We start from the raw sequence: 14,278 nt of genomic DNA on the forward strand, positions 1-14,278 counted from the left end.
TGTACATGTGAGAGCCTTAAGCCAGTGAGCATCCTAAGCCGGTGTCGCTGGTGCTCTCCTGCTTCCCTGGGACACAGGGGGGCTGGTATGGGGGTAGAGGTAGGAGGGTGATTGAGAACCTCTGTGTGTGTGCGTGTGTTTTCATGATACAGAGGAGGAGAACACTGCACCAATCGTAAAAAAGTAGGTCAGACACAGACTGGTGAGAAACATAGCGGAGGAGAAAAGAGGTAGGGACTAGAGATGGAGAGGAAAGGGGTAGAGAAGAAGGTGAAAGGAGAAAAAACATGTCAGAGGATCTAAGGGGAAGGATGGTAGGTGGTTTTAAGAATGACAGAAAATGCTGATAATACATCTAAATTAAAATGATTGCACTGGCTTGATCTATCCAGCCAGCCACCATGCCCTCCCACCGCCTCTACCACTGTAATGTTTTTTTTTTTAAAACAACATAACCAAACTGAACTAACAGTAACTGCTTCAAATAAACATAGCAATCTGAAATAAATACACACTGGAGTGTGGTCTTGTCAGCTTATTTCCTCAAAAAATATAGTTGCTTAGACATTTAGATTTTCCAGTCTGTGTTGTGAAGGCACTTGGAGAAAATGTGTGTAGGCTCCCGTTCAATTTAAAAAAAAAAAAAAAGAAAGGGGAGAATGAAGCGGAACCTTTGATGAAGTAAAGCTTTACAAGGCTTCATCTTTTGTACGTATGTTGCTCTTGATGTTACATAATGTGGAAAAGTATATGCCAGCAACACAAAATACACTCAGGCTTATAAGATTCAAGATTCAGAGTTGTTATTGTCATATGCACAGTAGAAACATGTTTCCTTGTACAATGGAAAAACTTACTTTGCTGTCTGCAAATGTATAATGTATATGGGCTCCATTCAAGTATGAATTACCTTTCTCCTTTGCCCCTCAGGCCACGTCTCTATTTTATTATTTATTTGATAAAGCACAAAGTTGCATCTATAAATACACTGCAGGGCTTGTAGGAATGGGCCGCAAACAGGGAAAGATTATGCAGTAGCCCCTAATAAACCCTGGTGTTATCATGACACAACTGAATGGGTGACAGTAGAATGATAAGACTGGTTACATATGGAACGCTTAAAGATCACAGAGAAGACGAGCATTAGAAAAGAGTCATGAGAAAATGAGCAAACCTGAAAAATCAGCTGACAGAGACAACTCAAATTTCTGTGTAGGGACACTGTTAAGACTCGGCTTACCCCGAGGACCACATTTTGGAAGTGAACATGCAAACAATGAGCTTCAGGATTTCAGTAGAAATTCTCACTTTTTACTATTGTGGCAGCAATCTTCTTCCAGAAATTTTGGCCCATCTGGAAATGTCATTGCTCCGAAATCGATGGACACGCACATGCCTTCATCTTGTCCATTTCGTTGCAAGGGCTAAATTACAAAATGGGGGAGGTGTGCAGTCCGCCAAAAAAGACCCCAAAAGGCAATCCATGGCATCATGCAAAAGGACATTAACCATAAACAAAGCTTTCATCTTAGAAATGACTTGTCTAATCAGTCTCATCAGTGAACATGCCGAGGATGCAAGTTAAAATCTAGCAGTGTCTTATCAACAGATAACATGCCGTTTTCCTGTAGTTTTTATCATTCACTGCACAATACTTGTGTTTTTTTTTTCTTTGTCTTCTTTGTTTTCTCTGCTTGTTTGCTTTGCGTATAATTCAACCAGGATAAATGAATCCGACTGTCGTTTTTCTAGAGGATCCACTTTTCATTTGTTTTGTTGCAAAATGGTTTTCTTTGAAACTATTGTGTCCATTTTATAATGAGGCTAACACAATTTTAGATGAAGATTACAGCAGATTTTAGAAAAAAAAAGGTACATTTGTAGTTTGACGCCATTTTGTATTTGTCTCACTTGTCTCACTAGTCTGGTTTGACAGAACAAGTTCTTCCATACGCTGGTTGCACTACTTTGTGGTCGGACTGTTGTTTCTCACTTTACAAATACTGTAGTTTTTTCCAATACGTCTCTGTTTTCTCTTTGATTTGCTGAATTCTATTAATTGGTTACCGACTTGTAATCCTTCGCTTGCTGTTTCTCTTCTTCTGTTTTTCTCTTTTCTTTTCTTTTCCTTTCCTCTCTTCTAGTATGTGGCATTTATTTCCCTTTTCTTCATCCTCATCTCCATCTCCACTTTCTGCATGGAGACGCACGAGGCCTTCAACACCATCCTAAACAAGACAGAGAACGTCACAATGGGCAACACGACCCGTGAGGAGATAGTGTACGAAGTGGTGACTGACAGCTGGTTGACATATGTGGAGGGTGTGTGCGTCATTTGGTTCACCATTGAGGTCTGTCTGCGAGTCATCTTCTGCCCAGACAAGTTGGAATTCTTCAAAAGTGCCCTCAACATCATCGACTTTGTTGCCATCCTGCCGTTCTATCTGGAGGTTGGCCTGAGCGGTCTGTCCTCCAAAGCTGCCAAGGATGTCCTGGGGTTTCTCCGTGTTGTCCGGTTTGTCCGTATTCTCCGAATCTTCAAGCTGACCCGCCATTTTGTGGGTCTACGTGTCCTTGGCCACACTCTTCGTGCCAGCACCAATGAATTCCTCCTGCTCATCATCTTCTTGGCCCTCGGTGTCCTCATCTTTGCCACAATGATCTACTATGCTGAGCGAATTGGCGCAGACCCAGATGACCCGACAGCCAGTGCCCACACCAACTTTAAGAACATTCCAATTGGATTTTGGTGGGCTGTCGTGACCATGACAACATTGGGTTATGGCGATATGTACCCGGAGACGTGGTCAGGAATGCTGGTGGGTGCTCTGTGTGCCTTGGCTGGTGTACTAACCATTGCTATGCCTGTACCTGTCATTGTCAACAATTTCGGCATGTACTACTCTCTGGCTATGGCAAAGCAAAAGCTGCCCAAAAAGAAGAATAAACATATCCCTCGAGCGCCGCAACCTGGTTCCCCCAACTACTGCAAGCCAGATGCCTTGGCAATGGCTACCGCATCACCGCAAAGAATCTTGGGGAATGTCTTAGGTGGAGTGATGGGGTCTGGAGGCATTGGGGGTGACTGTCCTCTTGCCCAAGAAGAAATTATAGAGATCAACCGAGGTAAGAGGTTTGTTTTTTTAAAACAAACATGTCACTGAAAAGGAAATCACTCTTGGCAGTTTAAGCATGCACAATGAGTTTAGAGATCTGGTGAGGAACTAAGAATACCAAATTGTCAAAAAAAAAAAGAAGTGGGAGTAATATCAAGAAATGATGCATGGTTGATTCTCACACAACCCTGGAGAAATCATAAGCTCATCAGAACTCATGTGTAATTTACACTAAACTGGTAGGTTGACAGTTGCCTAAAGGCATCCATCTGTCAGCTAAGAAGAAACACTATGGAGGGCAAATTAACCCAATTATCTATTAAAACAGCTTAATGCGTCTGAATTTTGGCTGACTTCACAGATTTTTTATCCAGCATTAGCAGTAAAACAGTCACAGGCTATCATAATGCACCTTTAATGCATTACTGAACTAATGCATTTAATGAATGCATAAACAAATGCATTACTGAACACAAAATATTGGTTTCCGCTAAGCTTTTACTACATCTTGTCTGCTTGGATTTCTTTCAGTCTTTTTGTAAGTTGTTTCAATATATTTTGTTTCTTAAAGGGGAACTGCGGTATTTTCAACATTTAGCCTCTTTTATGAGTCGTCTGCAATGTTTTAGAACCCCCCTCACCGCTTTTTTTAATTTTACTGCTGTCTCCGGTATTTGCCTAATTTTGATTCTTCTCAACCTGCTTCAGAATGGCAAGTCATGTGCATGTCCTAAAAGGTCCGTAAAAGCACCATAAACGTCCGTTTTCAAAATCATCAACTCACCGGAGTGGTTACTGGTGTGCACTGGTAATCCATATCAAATTTTGTTGCGAAAAGTTGCTTCTGTCATGTTTTATTTGACATTTTGTACTGGATGTTCGTTGATATTACTCCGCCACCGCTAAGAAAATAGTCAAATAAAAATAAATCAAATGCCAAATAAAACACGACAGAAGCAACTTTTCGCAACGAAATTTGATATGGATTACCAGTGCACACCAGTAACCACTCCGGTGAGTTGATGATTTTGAAAACGGACGTTTATGGTGCTTTTACGGACCTTTTAGGACATGCACATGACTTGCCATTCTGAAGCAGGTTGAGAAGAATCAAAATTAGGCAAATACCGGAGACAGCAGCAAAATTAAAAAAAGCGGTGAGGGGGGGTTCTAAAACATTGCAGACGACTCATAAAAGAGGCTTAATGTTGAAAATACAGCAGTTCCCTTTTAAGGACAAAATTAATTAATTCAAATTTTAATACTCTGATAACTTGCATGCCTGAGTAGAAGTGTTCACGGTCCTCTGACTTTATGATGTACCAATGCTCAGAATTCCTAAACTGTGCTTTCTTTTTTCATTGTTTTCTCTTTAAAAGGTAAATATGATACTGTGTTACCAAAGATAAAAAAAAGGTGGCCCAGATTTATGAAACACAAGTTTTAGACAAAAAAACAACAAAAAATAAGACCCTTTAGTGAAAAAAATGTTATTATAGCAGCTTTGGACAAAATAAAACAGAAAACACCATGTCAAAAGAGAAACAATATATATTTGACCAAACACATCAAGAGAGCATTAAACACATTCTACAGAAAAATAACCTTTCAGAAAACAACAGCAACAAAGACATTATTATTATTATTAGTTTTTCTGTTTTGTTGTGCTATTTAAAATGTTGTTTTGCACCTCATGTTTAGCACATAAGCAATTGTGTGCATCTGAAACACAGTTAATGAAAATATACGGTTGTCCAAACACGTGAAGTCCAACAACTGATAATCCATGAACTAACATGGTGTTTCAGCACTAAAATGTGGTATTTTTCTATCAAATTAACAGACTAAGTCTAGTGAATGTTTTTGAGGAAATAGACGCACAGTATGTTCCTCTCTGAGTAACTTTCCTTTTTGTGGTTTTACCTTTTCATTACCCCCTTCAGACTCCAAGCAGAATGGTGATGCAGCCTCGGCTGCCTTGGCTAACGAGGACTGCCCCACCATTGACCAGGTGATGAGCCCAGACGAACGGAGCCCTATTGGTCGAGGGCCTACTAGGGAACGCTACCAGCAGGACCGAGCCTGCTTCCTACTCAACACCAGGGAATTCCGTGCCACAGATGGGAATGTGCGGAAAGGTACGTTTCACACCAGGAGACGGATATGTCTGCACATCTTATGTAAACAGATCCACAGCAAGATGCCAGGCACAATATGCTGTGAACGTATATAAAATGTATGTCCAGTGTGCAGCCAATGCAGATAAAGTACTTTAAGATTATTGTATGTTTTAAAGTTCAGACTCAGATGAAAGAGAGCACATGTGAAACTGAGTTTGGAAGACTCCAATCACGCTTAGCAACAAACACACACATATAGAGTCAAGTGGTTGCAACATATGCATATACACCTAGCTCTTCTTCTTTGCTCTCTTTGTTTCCACCTCCTCACATTCATGTTGTCTGTGTTCCATCATTGCTTGGTTTCATCTTTGATTTCCTTTGTCACAAAAAATTCTCTGCCTCTTTTTCTCTGTTGCTTCTTTCTCTTCACACAGCCTCAGTCATGTACTCCATTTTTCCATGGTGTCTGTGCATTTCGTTCCCATGATGTCACATTCATTTATACTCAGAAACGATCTGTCTTTCTCTGTCTTCTGGACTCAGACAGTTGACCATGCATTAATTTACTTCTCGTCACTTATGTTTCTCCTTGTCTGTTTCTCTCTCCCCCCTGCCTTGCATCATCCTTTTATTTTGGTCTACCTACCTCCCACCCCAACCTAACCCATCCTTTTGATGACTTTCCCTATGTAACCTCCTCCCTAAATTTCCCCTCCTGTTTACCCTTTTCCTCTGCCCCATTTTTAAACCCCCATCCCCCCTTCTTTTCCTTTGTGCTAAACTTTTTCTCCCCCCATTTTTTTGGTACATGTGCATTATCCTCATGCTCATGAAAACCTGACACCTCAATCCATTTACTATTGCGATCCAACCACCACCACTGCCACCAACCTGCACCAAAACACTCCCTCACACACCCTTCAAACTTTCAACGCCCCCTGTTGACAACAAACTACTGTAGAGGCTGCAGCCCTGGCACCCAGCCCAGACTCCCCTCTGACTGAGGATTGGTTTAAGATGGAGGGGTCTCTGCTACAGCAGGACCTCAATGCAAACTCCACCTCCTCCTGGATCAAACCATAGGCCAGAGGTAACGCTGGAAATAGTAAAGAATAATGAAAATAAATAAAGGGAACCCGTTGCCTAGTCATTTTTTTGACCGGAAACCTCCAGATGTTTTGATCTAGCTTTCCACGACATGGCATGTTTTGCAATAGTGCAAAGTGTGCCACGATAGTATAGCACCCACTTTAACACAGATGCAGCTGCACATTGTATGTATGACCTCAAATCACAGATACACAAACATTTCCACAATGTTGTGTCTAAATGTTCAATGGAGTAATCTGTGCCTGAAAGTGTGAAAAGTGTGCTGTAGAGTTTAAGTGTTATGTCGAAAGATTGATGCAAACAGTTGAGCTAAGGTTACGTAGTGTTTAAATGTGAATTTTAGGGTTTGTGATGGCAAAGAGGCATTTCGGGGCTCATCATCTGATATCTGGTTCATTTCATCCAGTGAAACCTAACCTCAGCCCTATGTCCTATTGCATGATAACTTGTTTTTTATCATAGTTTTTGTGAACTGTAGCGACAATCTCAATGAACAATGTTAGAGATGTTAAAAAGAAAAAAAAGAAGAAAATCTGGAAAGAAAATGGTATGTCTCTGCAATACAAGTAGCGTGCACAGATGTGTGCACCTGTATGTTTGTGTCTGTGCGAGAGCCTAACACCTGCATACAGTCATGAGTGCAAGATCCATGTGGGTATGCACAAACACACCCAGCAGCTCAAGTGAAAATAACCCACTTGTTGTGTCCTGTGTGAGTAACTAATAAAACATACTCTGAAGAAGAATGAGCGGGAACAGCGGCTCACGTTGTTGTCTCATGTGCCTCTGTGTTGTTGTTGTCTCTCTCTTCAGGTTGTGTCATATCACGCGTGTGTATGTGGGCTTTTTCATTCTTACATGTTTATACACTGTGTCTCTGTCCTCTCAATGCCGTCTGAGTGTTGTGTTTGTGTCGTTGTGTGTGGCTTAATTTCGGTTTTCCCCTCTACTGTGTTTATTCATGTTTATCCCCTACCCCACAAACCTGCACCTTCGTAAACAGAAGCACGCACTGCTATCTTAAACGAAACTGCAGCAAAAAGCATACATGCAAAGCAGTTCCAGTGGCTTTTATTCCCAATTTGAATAAAACGCACTTCAGCCGTTAACATATGCATGCATAAATGCACAGATGTTGAATTTTATTGTAAGGATTGATTGGGCATCATTGATTTAATGGAGTGCAGTGCCGTGCATGATTTTCCTAAGGCCTAAGGTTATGGGGATGAGTGACATCATCCACGTCAAGGAATAGTACCTCTTGAAACATGGCACGCTGAAAACAACCAAATCTATTGTGTTTTCATCCAAAGTCTTCCAACAGCAAAATATGACGTCAACTTATAAAGTGGCTACAACACTGCAGAGTTGATATACAAAATATTGTGCAATGAGCGTGTAATGGATCTGAAATACTATTCCCAAGACTATATAACTGTGCTTTCAGTGCCTAGTGTAGTGCAAAGTTCTGGTGCTTTTCTTGATAGTTCAGTGGAGACCTGTGTAGAAATCAAAAGGAATATAAGCTGCACTCGGCGACTGAAGCACTTACACACTTTCTGACTAGACAGACAAATGCTGTGACAGATTTGACCGAAAAGTGGCTAAGGTAAGGTAAGCAAGCCCCGAACTGTCCAAACCTTTCACGCAGAGGTCGCTACAGTTTTAAATGGTGATTCTGTATAAACTGCAATTTAAGTGCCACAAAAATCCCTCTTTAAAGCAAATCAGGAGAGCACTGAGGAAAATAATTGCTGGAGTCATTAGGATGCTGCTTTAGGCAGTTTACAGGCAAATTGTACACTTTAATTTGTACCTTTAGGTTGGGGATCTAAAATGGTCCTTGTCTTTTTAGTATCTTGAAAATTGGGCACTGCAGAAAGAGATTCCACTTGGTGCTTACAGTAAGCACCCGAGAAATTTGATTCGTTTCTTGCTTTCTCTGAAACCCGATTCTCCCAGCATTAGGTAACAAGGTCATGTGCATACAGCCCCTTGATAGACAAGTGACCTGTCCAGGAATAGTAAAAATAGAACCACGGGCACATATAGTCGGATTTATGGCCTTTAAAACTTGATGATTTGCAATCTACGAAATCTGTGATTTAAGAGAAGCTGTAAATATCAAGAAAGAAAAGAACCAACAAAAAACAAAAACAAGTCGACAGTCTCTGCTGACAATACATATTCTCCTTGGTGTTTTTAAAGAGGGATTCTCATGCCTTTCAAGACTCCTTCTTGTGAGCTTCTTTTGTGATTTATTTGGTAGATCTATGCGCAAGATGTCTTTGCCAACTTATATTCTCAGCTTCTCGGTGTCCTCCTTGTGATTGCTGGCCATTTGACTTCCTGTGCACCCAGTGCTTTATGCATGGCTCACAAAGGTCAAACGGTCAATCGCCTCTCTTTGATTGCACACTCAAATCACTCCTTCAGACCTTCGTCAAGGACCTTGGTCATGTTGAGTTCAGGCTCTACTTCTTTGTCTCTTTCTCTGTTCTTCTCAACTCTCTCTACTAACTGTATGTGTACAAGTTATGTTTTCATTTAGTTTAGTTTTTTTTTGTTTTATGTGCTTATTTTTTGTGTGGTTTCTAACATAGTGTGTATTTTTGTATTTCTTTGGAGTATTTCTCAGTCATTTTGTTCAAATTTGTATTTTGTGTGTTCTTGTGTGGATGTGTTATTGTTTTTAGCCTGTGTAGGATTAAGTTACATTTATTTGGAATTACAATTTTGTTGCTGTTGTTTGTGGTTGTGGTCTATTTCTTTTTAATGTCTCTGAGCTTTGTACAACTGTGTTTTGTTGTTTTGTGCTTTGACTTCCCCTGTGTTCTTCCTGTGTTCTCCTGTAAGTTTTATCAGTCCTCTGTTGACTTCTATCTTTTATTCGGAACGACAAAGAAAACTGCCAACAAATAATACAACAGTGGTGCAAATCTCACTGGGTAAGGACATCATCTCAAGGACATGTTTGACCAAAAAATGTAATAATAAATATAGCTAAACCCATATTATGAAAAACTTTTTTTTTTCATAGAGTAGGAATAAGAAATGCTTTATCTGTTAACTCCCACCACACAGAAAGTGGTGCTTGTTTCAACAAACACCAAAAAATAGTTGCTCATCCACATTTCACCCCACCTGTATTGTTTTCTATTCAGAATTCTAGAACTAATTCGGACCGACTTTTGATAAAAATCATTTGCAAGGCATATTTTTCATAACACACGGTATCTGTTGTTTCTGCTCGTGCTCTTGCACTTCACTGCAGTCAATTTTTGTTGTAGACATTTTATAACTACTATAATGAGCTCCAACAAACTGTTGCCACTAAAATGAACTCCTACAAGTTTTCTTGTAGAAAGCAGTTCACGTGAACACGTGTCTTATGTGGTACCACTTGCCAGTCCTGTGTTTGTTCTCTTTTTGTTCTACACAGAATATAAGACCTCTACATTGCCCTGCATGATCTGTTGTGTATAACAGTACCTGTGTGTGTCTTCTGTCTCATCACAACATGCAAATATTCAGTCCGAGCCAGATTTTTACCCTGAAGAAGAAGTAATGAGTGCCAATCCATGTATATGTACAGTGCATATGGATGCACATGTAATTAATATTCACATGTGTGATATAATTAAGAGAAGTTATGAAATATTAAGTGGATTTGAGCTTTAATTATACAAGCTGATGCATACTCTACAGGTCTGTGTGACCCACATACTGCTACCAAGAGGAAGCAGGACACAGTTACATGTCATCTAGTTTCTCCAGAAAAGATGTCAGGCACTGTATATACTGTATGCACACTGTGTCCTCAGTAATGGCTATGAAGAGATATATACATGTAATTATGGGTTATAGGAGATCAAACCATCTTCAACAGGCAATTGAGAGTGATACAGTATGTGGCCATTCTAAGAATAGAATCTGAACAGTCAGCAAGGCCTGTGAATCTGCGGGGAACACACCCTTGTGACATTACAGGACATATGTGAGGTTCATATATGGTTATGTATTTTCCTGTTTCCTACATGTATACAGTACATCTTTCCTTGGTAAACAATCTGGCCACAATATTTGCAGCTCCTTCTCTCTTCCTCTGTGTCTTCCCTCCACATAACCTTCTCCTTCTGTGATTAACACTCATTTTCCATCCCATCCCCAGGCCGTCACTGCAGTGCAAGTGTAACTAAAGTCTGACTCTAGGTAGGTACGCACTCCCTCCATAGTGTAAATTAAGTGTGACTTTGGACAGAAATGATATCATCACAGAATACAATGACAGGCAGACTCACCATTTCCCCTGACAGAGAATCCCAGGGCACTAATCCCCTGTTGGTGTTGTTGTAAATACACAAGATAGCCTAGAGAGGAGGAGAGCAGACTATGACAACCTGCAGTGGCTGAGACATGCTCAACTTTATATGCATTTTTATGGTCTTTTATGGTCAATATGACATTTCTGAAAAATGTCATATTGTTTTTTTTGGATTTTACAAAGAAATACATGCATACATCAGCAAAAGCAACTAATATTCAGAATTTGGCTGCTAAGCAGATGATCATCAGAATCATATAGCCTTATCCTCAATGTTCTCCATCGCTGTCACCTTTTGCGTAATCATTAGATGAGAACTTTTTTTTGTCTCTCTTTATTGATATTTTACTGATATTTGGATTTTGTAAATATTCCAAATCCTCTAAATTTGTATTAAAAAGACCACTTAAAGGTATCTTTATCACACCAAATTTGGTTATTTTCAAGCGTTTGTTTTTCCATCTTTTAGGGTCTGATTGTGTGAAAATGAAAATGTATGTAATTGCTCCAGTTTTGAGTGGGGACACAAATCAGTAAACAACTCCAGTGTGATCCAAAAAAAAGCAAAATTCCATGTCGCAGTGAAGAAGCTGATAGACTCAGGCTGGTATTATAAGACTATGACAGTGTTATGGGTAGGTTTCCTGCAGAGATAGATTTGTGTGTGACGCAACGCGTGTTTTGCTCAGGCAGAAGTCACGCTCTGAAATCTCGAGGGAGGTGAGTATTGAAAGTGTAAACGTGAGTGAGAGCTCTGCGAAGGAGTTGACTTACACAGTTGGATTACAGGAAGCATAGCTCACTATTATCTTAAAGACAAAGCTTTCACCAACTACCTTCAGGGTAGACTGGGAAATGCTCAAGTTGCAGCAGCCATAGTGGCACTACGACCCCTGTCCATTTACTGAGCCATGCACTTATCTTTGCGGTGAACATTTTCATCAGGATGACTACTGCCAGTCAATAGGAGAATAAATGCTGAACCCAAAACATATATTGCTGACGTAAAATACAGTTAAAAGGGTAGAGACAGATTTCCTCTCCTATATCTGCAATAGACAGTTTGGAGAAACTTTTATTTGTTTGAATTATTTTTGCTGACTTCGCATTGGGGCACAAAAGCATTGCAGAATAACTGCAAAAAAAAACAAAAAACGAAGCCTCACTTTGACAGGGACTGCTGCTCTTTGGATTACACTGCCTAGTTATAGCATACTCACTCGATATCGACTCAATGCCAAACATTGTTGTCCCTATTAATCATTTAGACTCTAAAACATGGGAAAGTAGCGCCAAGGTTTAGAAATAAAGTTGTTTTTCTTTAAAGCAGAAACTAAACAGTTTAATTAAGCATGACCACCGTTACCTTCGCTAGACTGGTCTCAGTTCAGATGAAGATCTTAGTATATATGAAACGATGCTCTCAGTAGTTTTCATCACATGAACAGTGTGCATTCTTCCTCTCTTTCTTTCACTCACATTTGGCACGCTGCATGCAGATTTTGGTTGATCAGCAAGAAAATATGGGAATTTAAGAGTGGAGTTAAAACTAAAATCTGCCTTTATTCTTACTTCATATCTAAGCTTCCACATTTGTGTTTTTTACAAACTCCCATCTTGAACATGTTGATTCTTTTAGGCATTCATTGTTTAAAAGGGGTGCATGCAGATAAAGCAGTTGTTTAAAATTGAGCTTACTATTCATAGTATGGCATAATATCTGAAGTTATGGCCAGGTCATTACCACAGCATAGTGGTTAGTTTTATGGCAGGAACAAGACAGGCAATAAATAATTCAGAAAACTCTGCAGCTTTCGAATGAAACAATCTCATAAGGTACATTGTAGTTTGTTGTTTACTAGTTACACATTTAGTTAAATTTAACTCACATTTCAGTTCCTGTCGATGAATAGCTGGAGATGTACAATCTGTTCATGAAATACTAACTATTCCTCTATTGTTTTATAGTTAGACAGTCAGTGAAACCCACACACACACACGTTTAATCTCTTGTAGCTGCCTAACAGTAAAAGCCACCCCACCTTTCATCAGTCAGATGCTTTTACCGTGGCGCATCAGCACTTTGCACGGGGGGAAACTTGATACAGCTAAGGCACGTGTCACAGAGTGAGCAGTTAGCTGTAAGGTGGATATGAATTAGAAATAAGTATGCTAGATAACATGTGACATCATTCAAAATTCAGTATCACAAGGAGGGTTTAAAATCTTAACAATGAAAATGTTGAGCATCAGTCTAAAGTCAGATGAAGGGTTTGTCAGGTAAGATCACCAAACACAGAGCTTTTTTTTGTCTGCATACACTAGCAAGTATTGCTTTGACTCAACAGTAAAAGCAGTTGAGGTTTCTCAATATATGTTGTACTCGTCTTTCACTCGTTTTTTACGACTGCCATGTGACACAGCTTGAGAGTTTGCTTTGAAATGTTTGAAGAGTATGAGCTTGACAATAATGCAGCACCACAGATTTTGGCGAAGAGCCTTTTGGAGATCTTGTATGACTTTAAGCCTTAGAAGCCCAGTGAAGATGCATCATCAATATTTTACAGAGTTACCATCCAGCTAGAGTGCCCAAGCCAGTCAGAGTAAAAAAAGAACTTTTATTTATGGTTGGCTAAAATGATGCGTACCCGGTAGTCTATGATCACAGAGCTGGCCACTGTGCAACCCAATATTGCCCAACTATTTTTTCGTTTCAACAGGAAGGCACAAAGGGCGTCATATCAATGGGTGTTCCTTGTTGTCAGACTGTGGCCATGCGATGGTTGGAGGTTTTATGTCTGTCTGTTAGTGTCACAGTTTTACTGCAATTTAATGACTTGCATTTTCAGCAAATAAAACATTCATATTGTAACTGTAAATCTCCAACCATCACATGTCAGTTAACCAATCATTGGTAGATAACTGTTACCTACCAATGGTGTTTTTCACTTCACCTGATGCAACAACACGCCGTCAGCACAGCTCTACCTCCTCTGTGGTGGCCTCCTACAGGGAGAACTCAACATCTGCATGCTGTGTTTCACACCTAAAATACAGCGGGAAAGGACACAAAGGTCCAACGTGCGATTTGATAAGTTGTAAACACACCTTGAGCAGTGCTAGAATTTACATATTACTTTTCAAAGTCACTTGCGCAGCTGGATTCAGTCGTTAATCACTCTTTCTTCTCGTGTGTCATTTCCCACTGTAACCAGAAAAAGAAACTGACCTCAGTGCAGGCTGCGATTACCGGTAGAGAGGAAATGTTTTTTAAAGTTGCAGCGAGAGCATTTTCGTGTTGGCCATCTGAAGTTTATGGAAGTCAAAAGCAAATGCTAAGTGAGCAGTTAGTGATGCATAATGCAAGACAACTGACTATCCCATTTAAATTTGTTAGTGTTTTTTTTTTTTTTTTAATAAGGTTTTCCTTTTGAAACTTCATGTGGTCAACTAGTACACTGTATCAGTGATATCTGCGTATTTGCCACTGTGTGTTTGTGTTCAGCTTTGTACTATTGGCCAAATGGTTGTCTAAAGCACCTCAACATCAGCTACTTTTTTTTCACTTGATGAAATGTTGGGTGATTTATGCAACGGGCCTATAA

At 39.9% G+C, this 14,278-nt stretch overlaps 1 protein-coding gene across 4 annotated transcripts in view; it reads left to right on the forward strand.

Annotated features, from left to right (window-relative positions):
- Nucleotides 1–14,278, forward strand: part of LOC142374443 (voltage-gated potassium channel KCNC1-like) — a 54,155-nt gene that overhangs the window by 25,150 nt on the left and 14,727 nt on the right. For 2 of the 4 annotated variants that reach the window (XM_075458146.1, XM_075458148.1), the window contains exons 3-4: nucleotides 2,145–3,126; nucleotides 5,060–5,254. In XM_075458146.1, the coding sequence (XP_075314261.1) occupies nucleotides 2,145–3,126; nucleotides 5,060–5,254 (1,177 nt within the window). Of the gene's footprint in view, nucleotides 1–2,144; nucleotides 3,127–5,059; nucleotides 5,255–6,200; nucleotides 6,330–7,162; nucleotides 7,184–14,278 lie in introns of all 4 variants that reach the window. The other 2 variants (XM_075458147.1, XM_075458145.1) reach the window with 2 other exon arrangements.

Source organism: Odontesthes bonariensis, chromosome 23, assembly GCF_027942865.1.
Source record: "Odontesthes bonariensis isolate fOdoBon6 chromosome 23, fOdoBon6.hap1, whole genome shotgun sequence".
In the NCBI taxonomy this organism is placed as follows: domain Eukaryota; kingdom Metazoa; phylum Chordata; class Actinopteri; order Atheriniformes; family Atherinopsidae; genus Odontesthes; species Odontesthes bonariensis.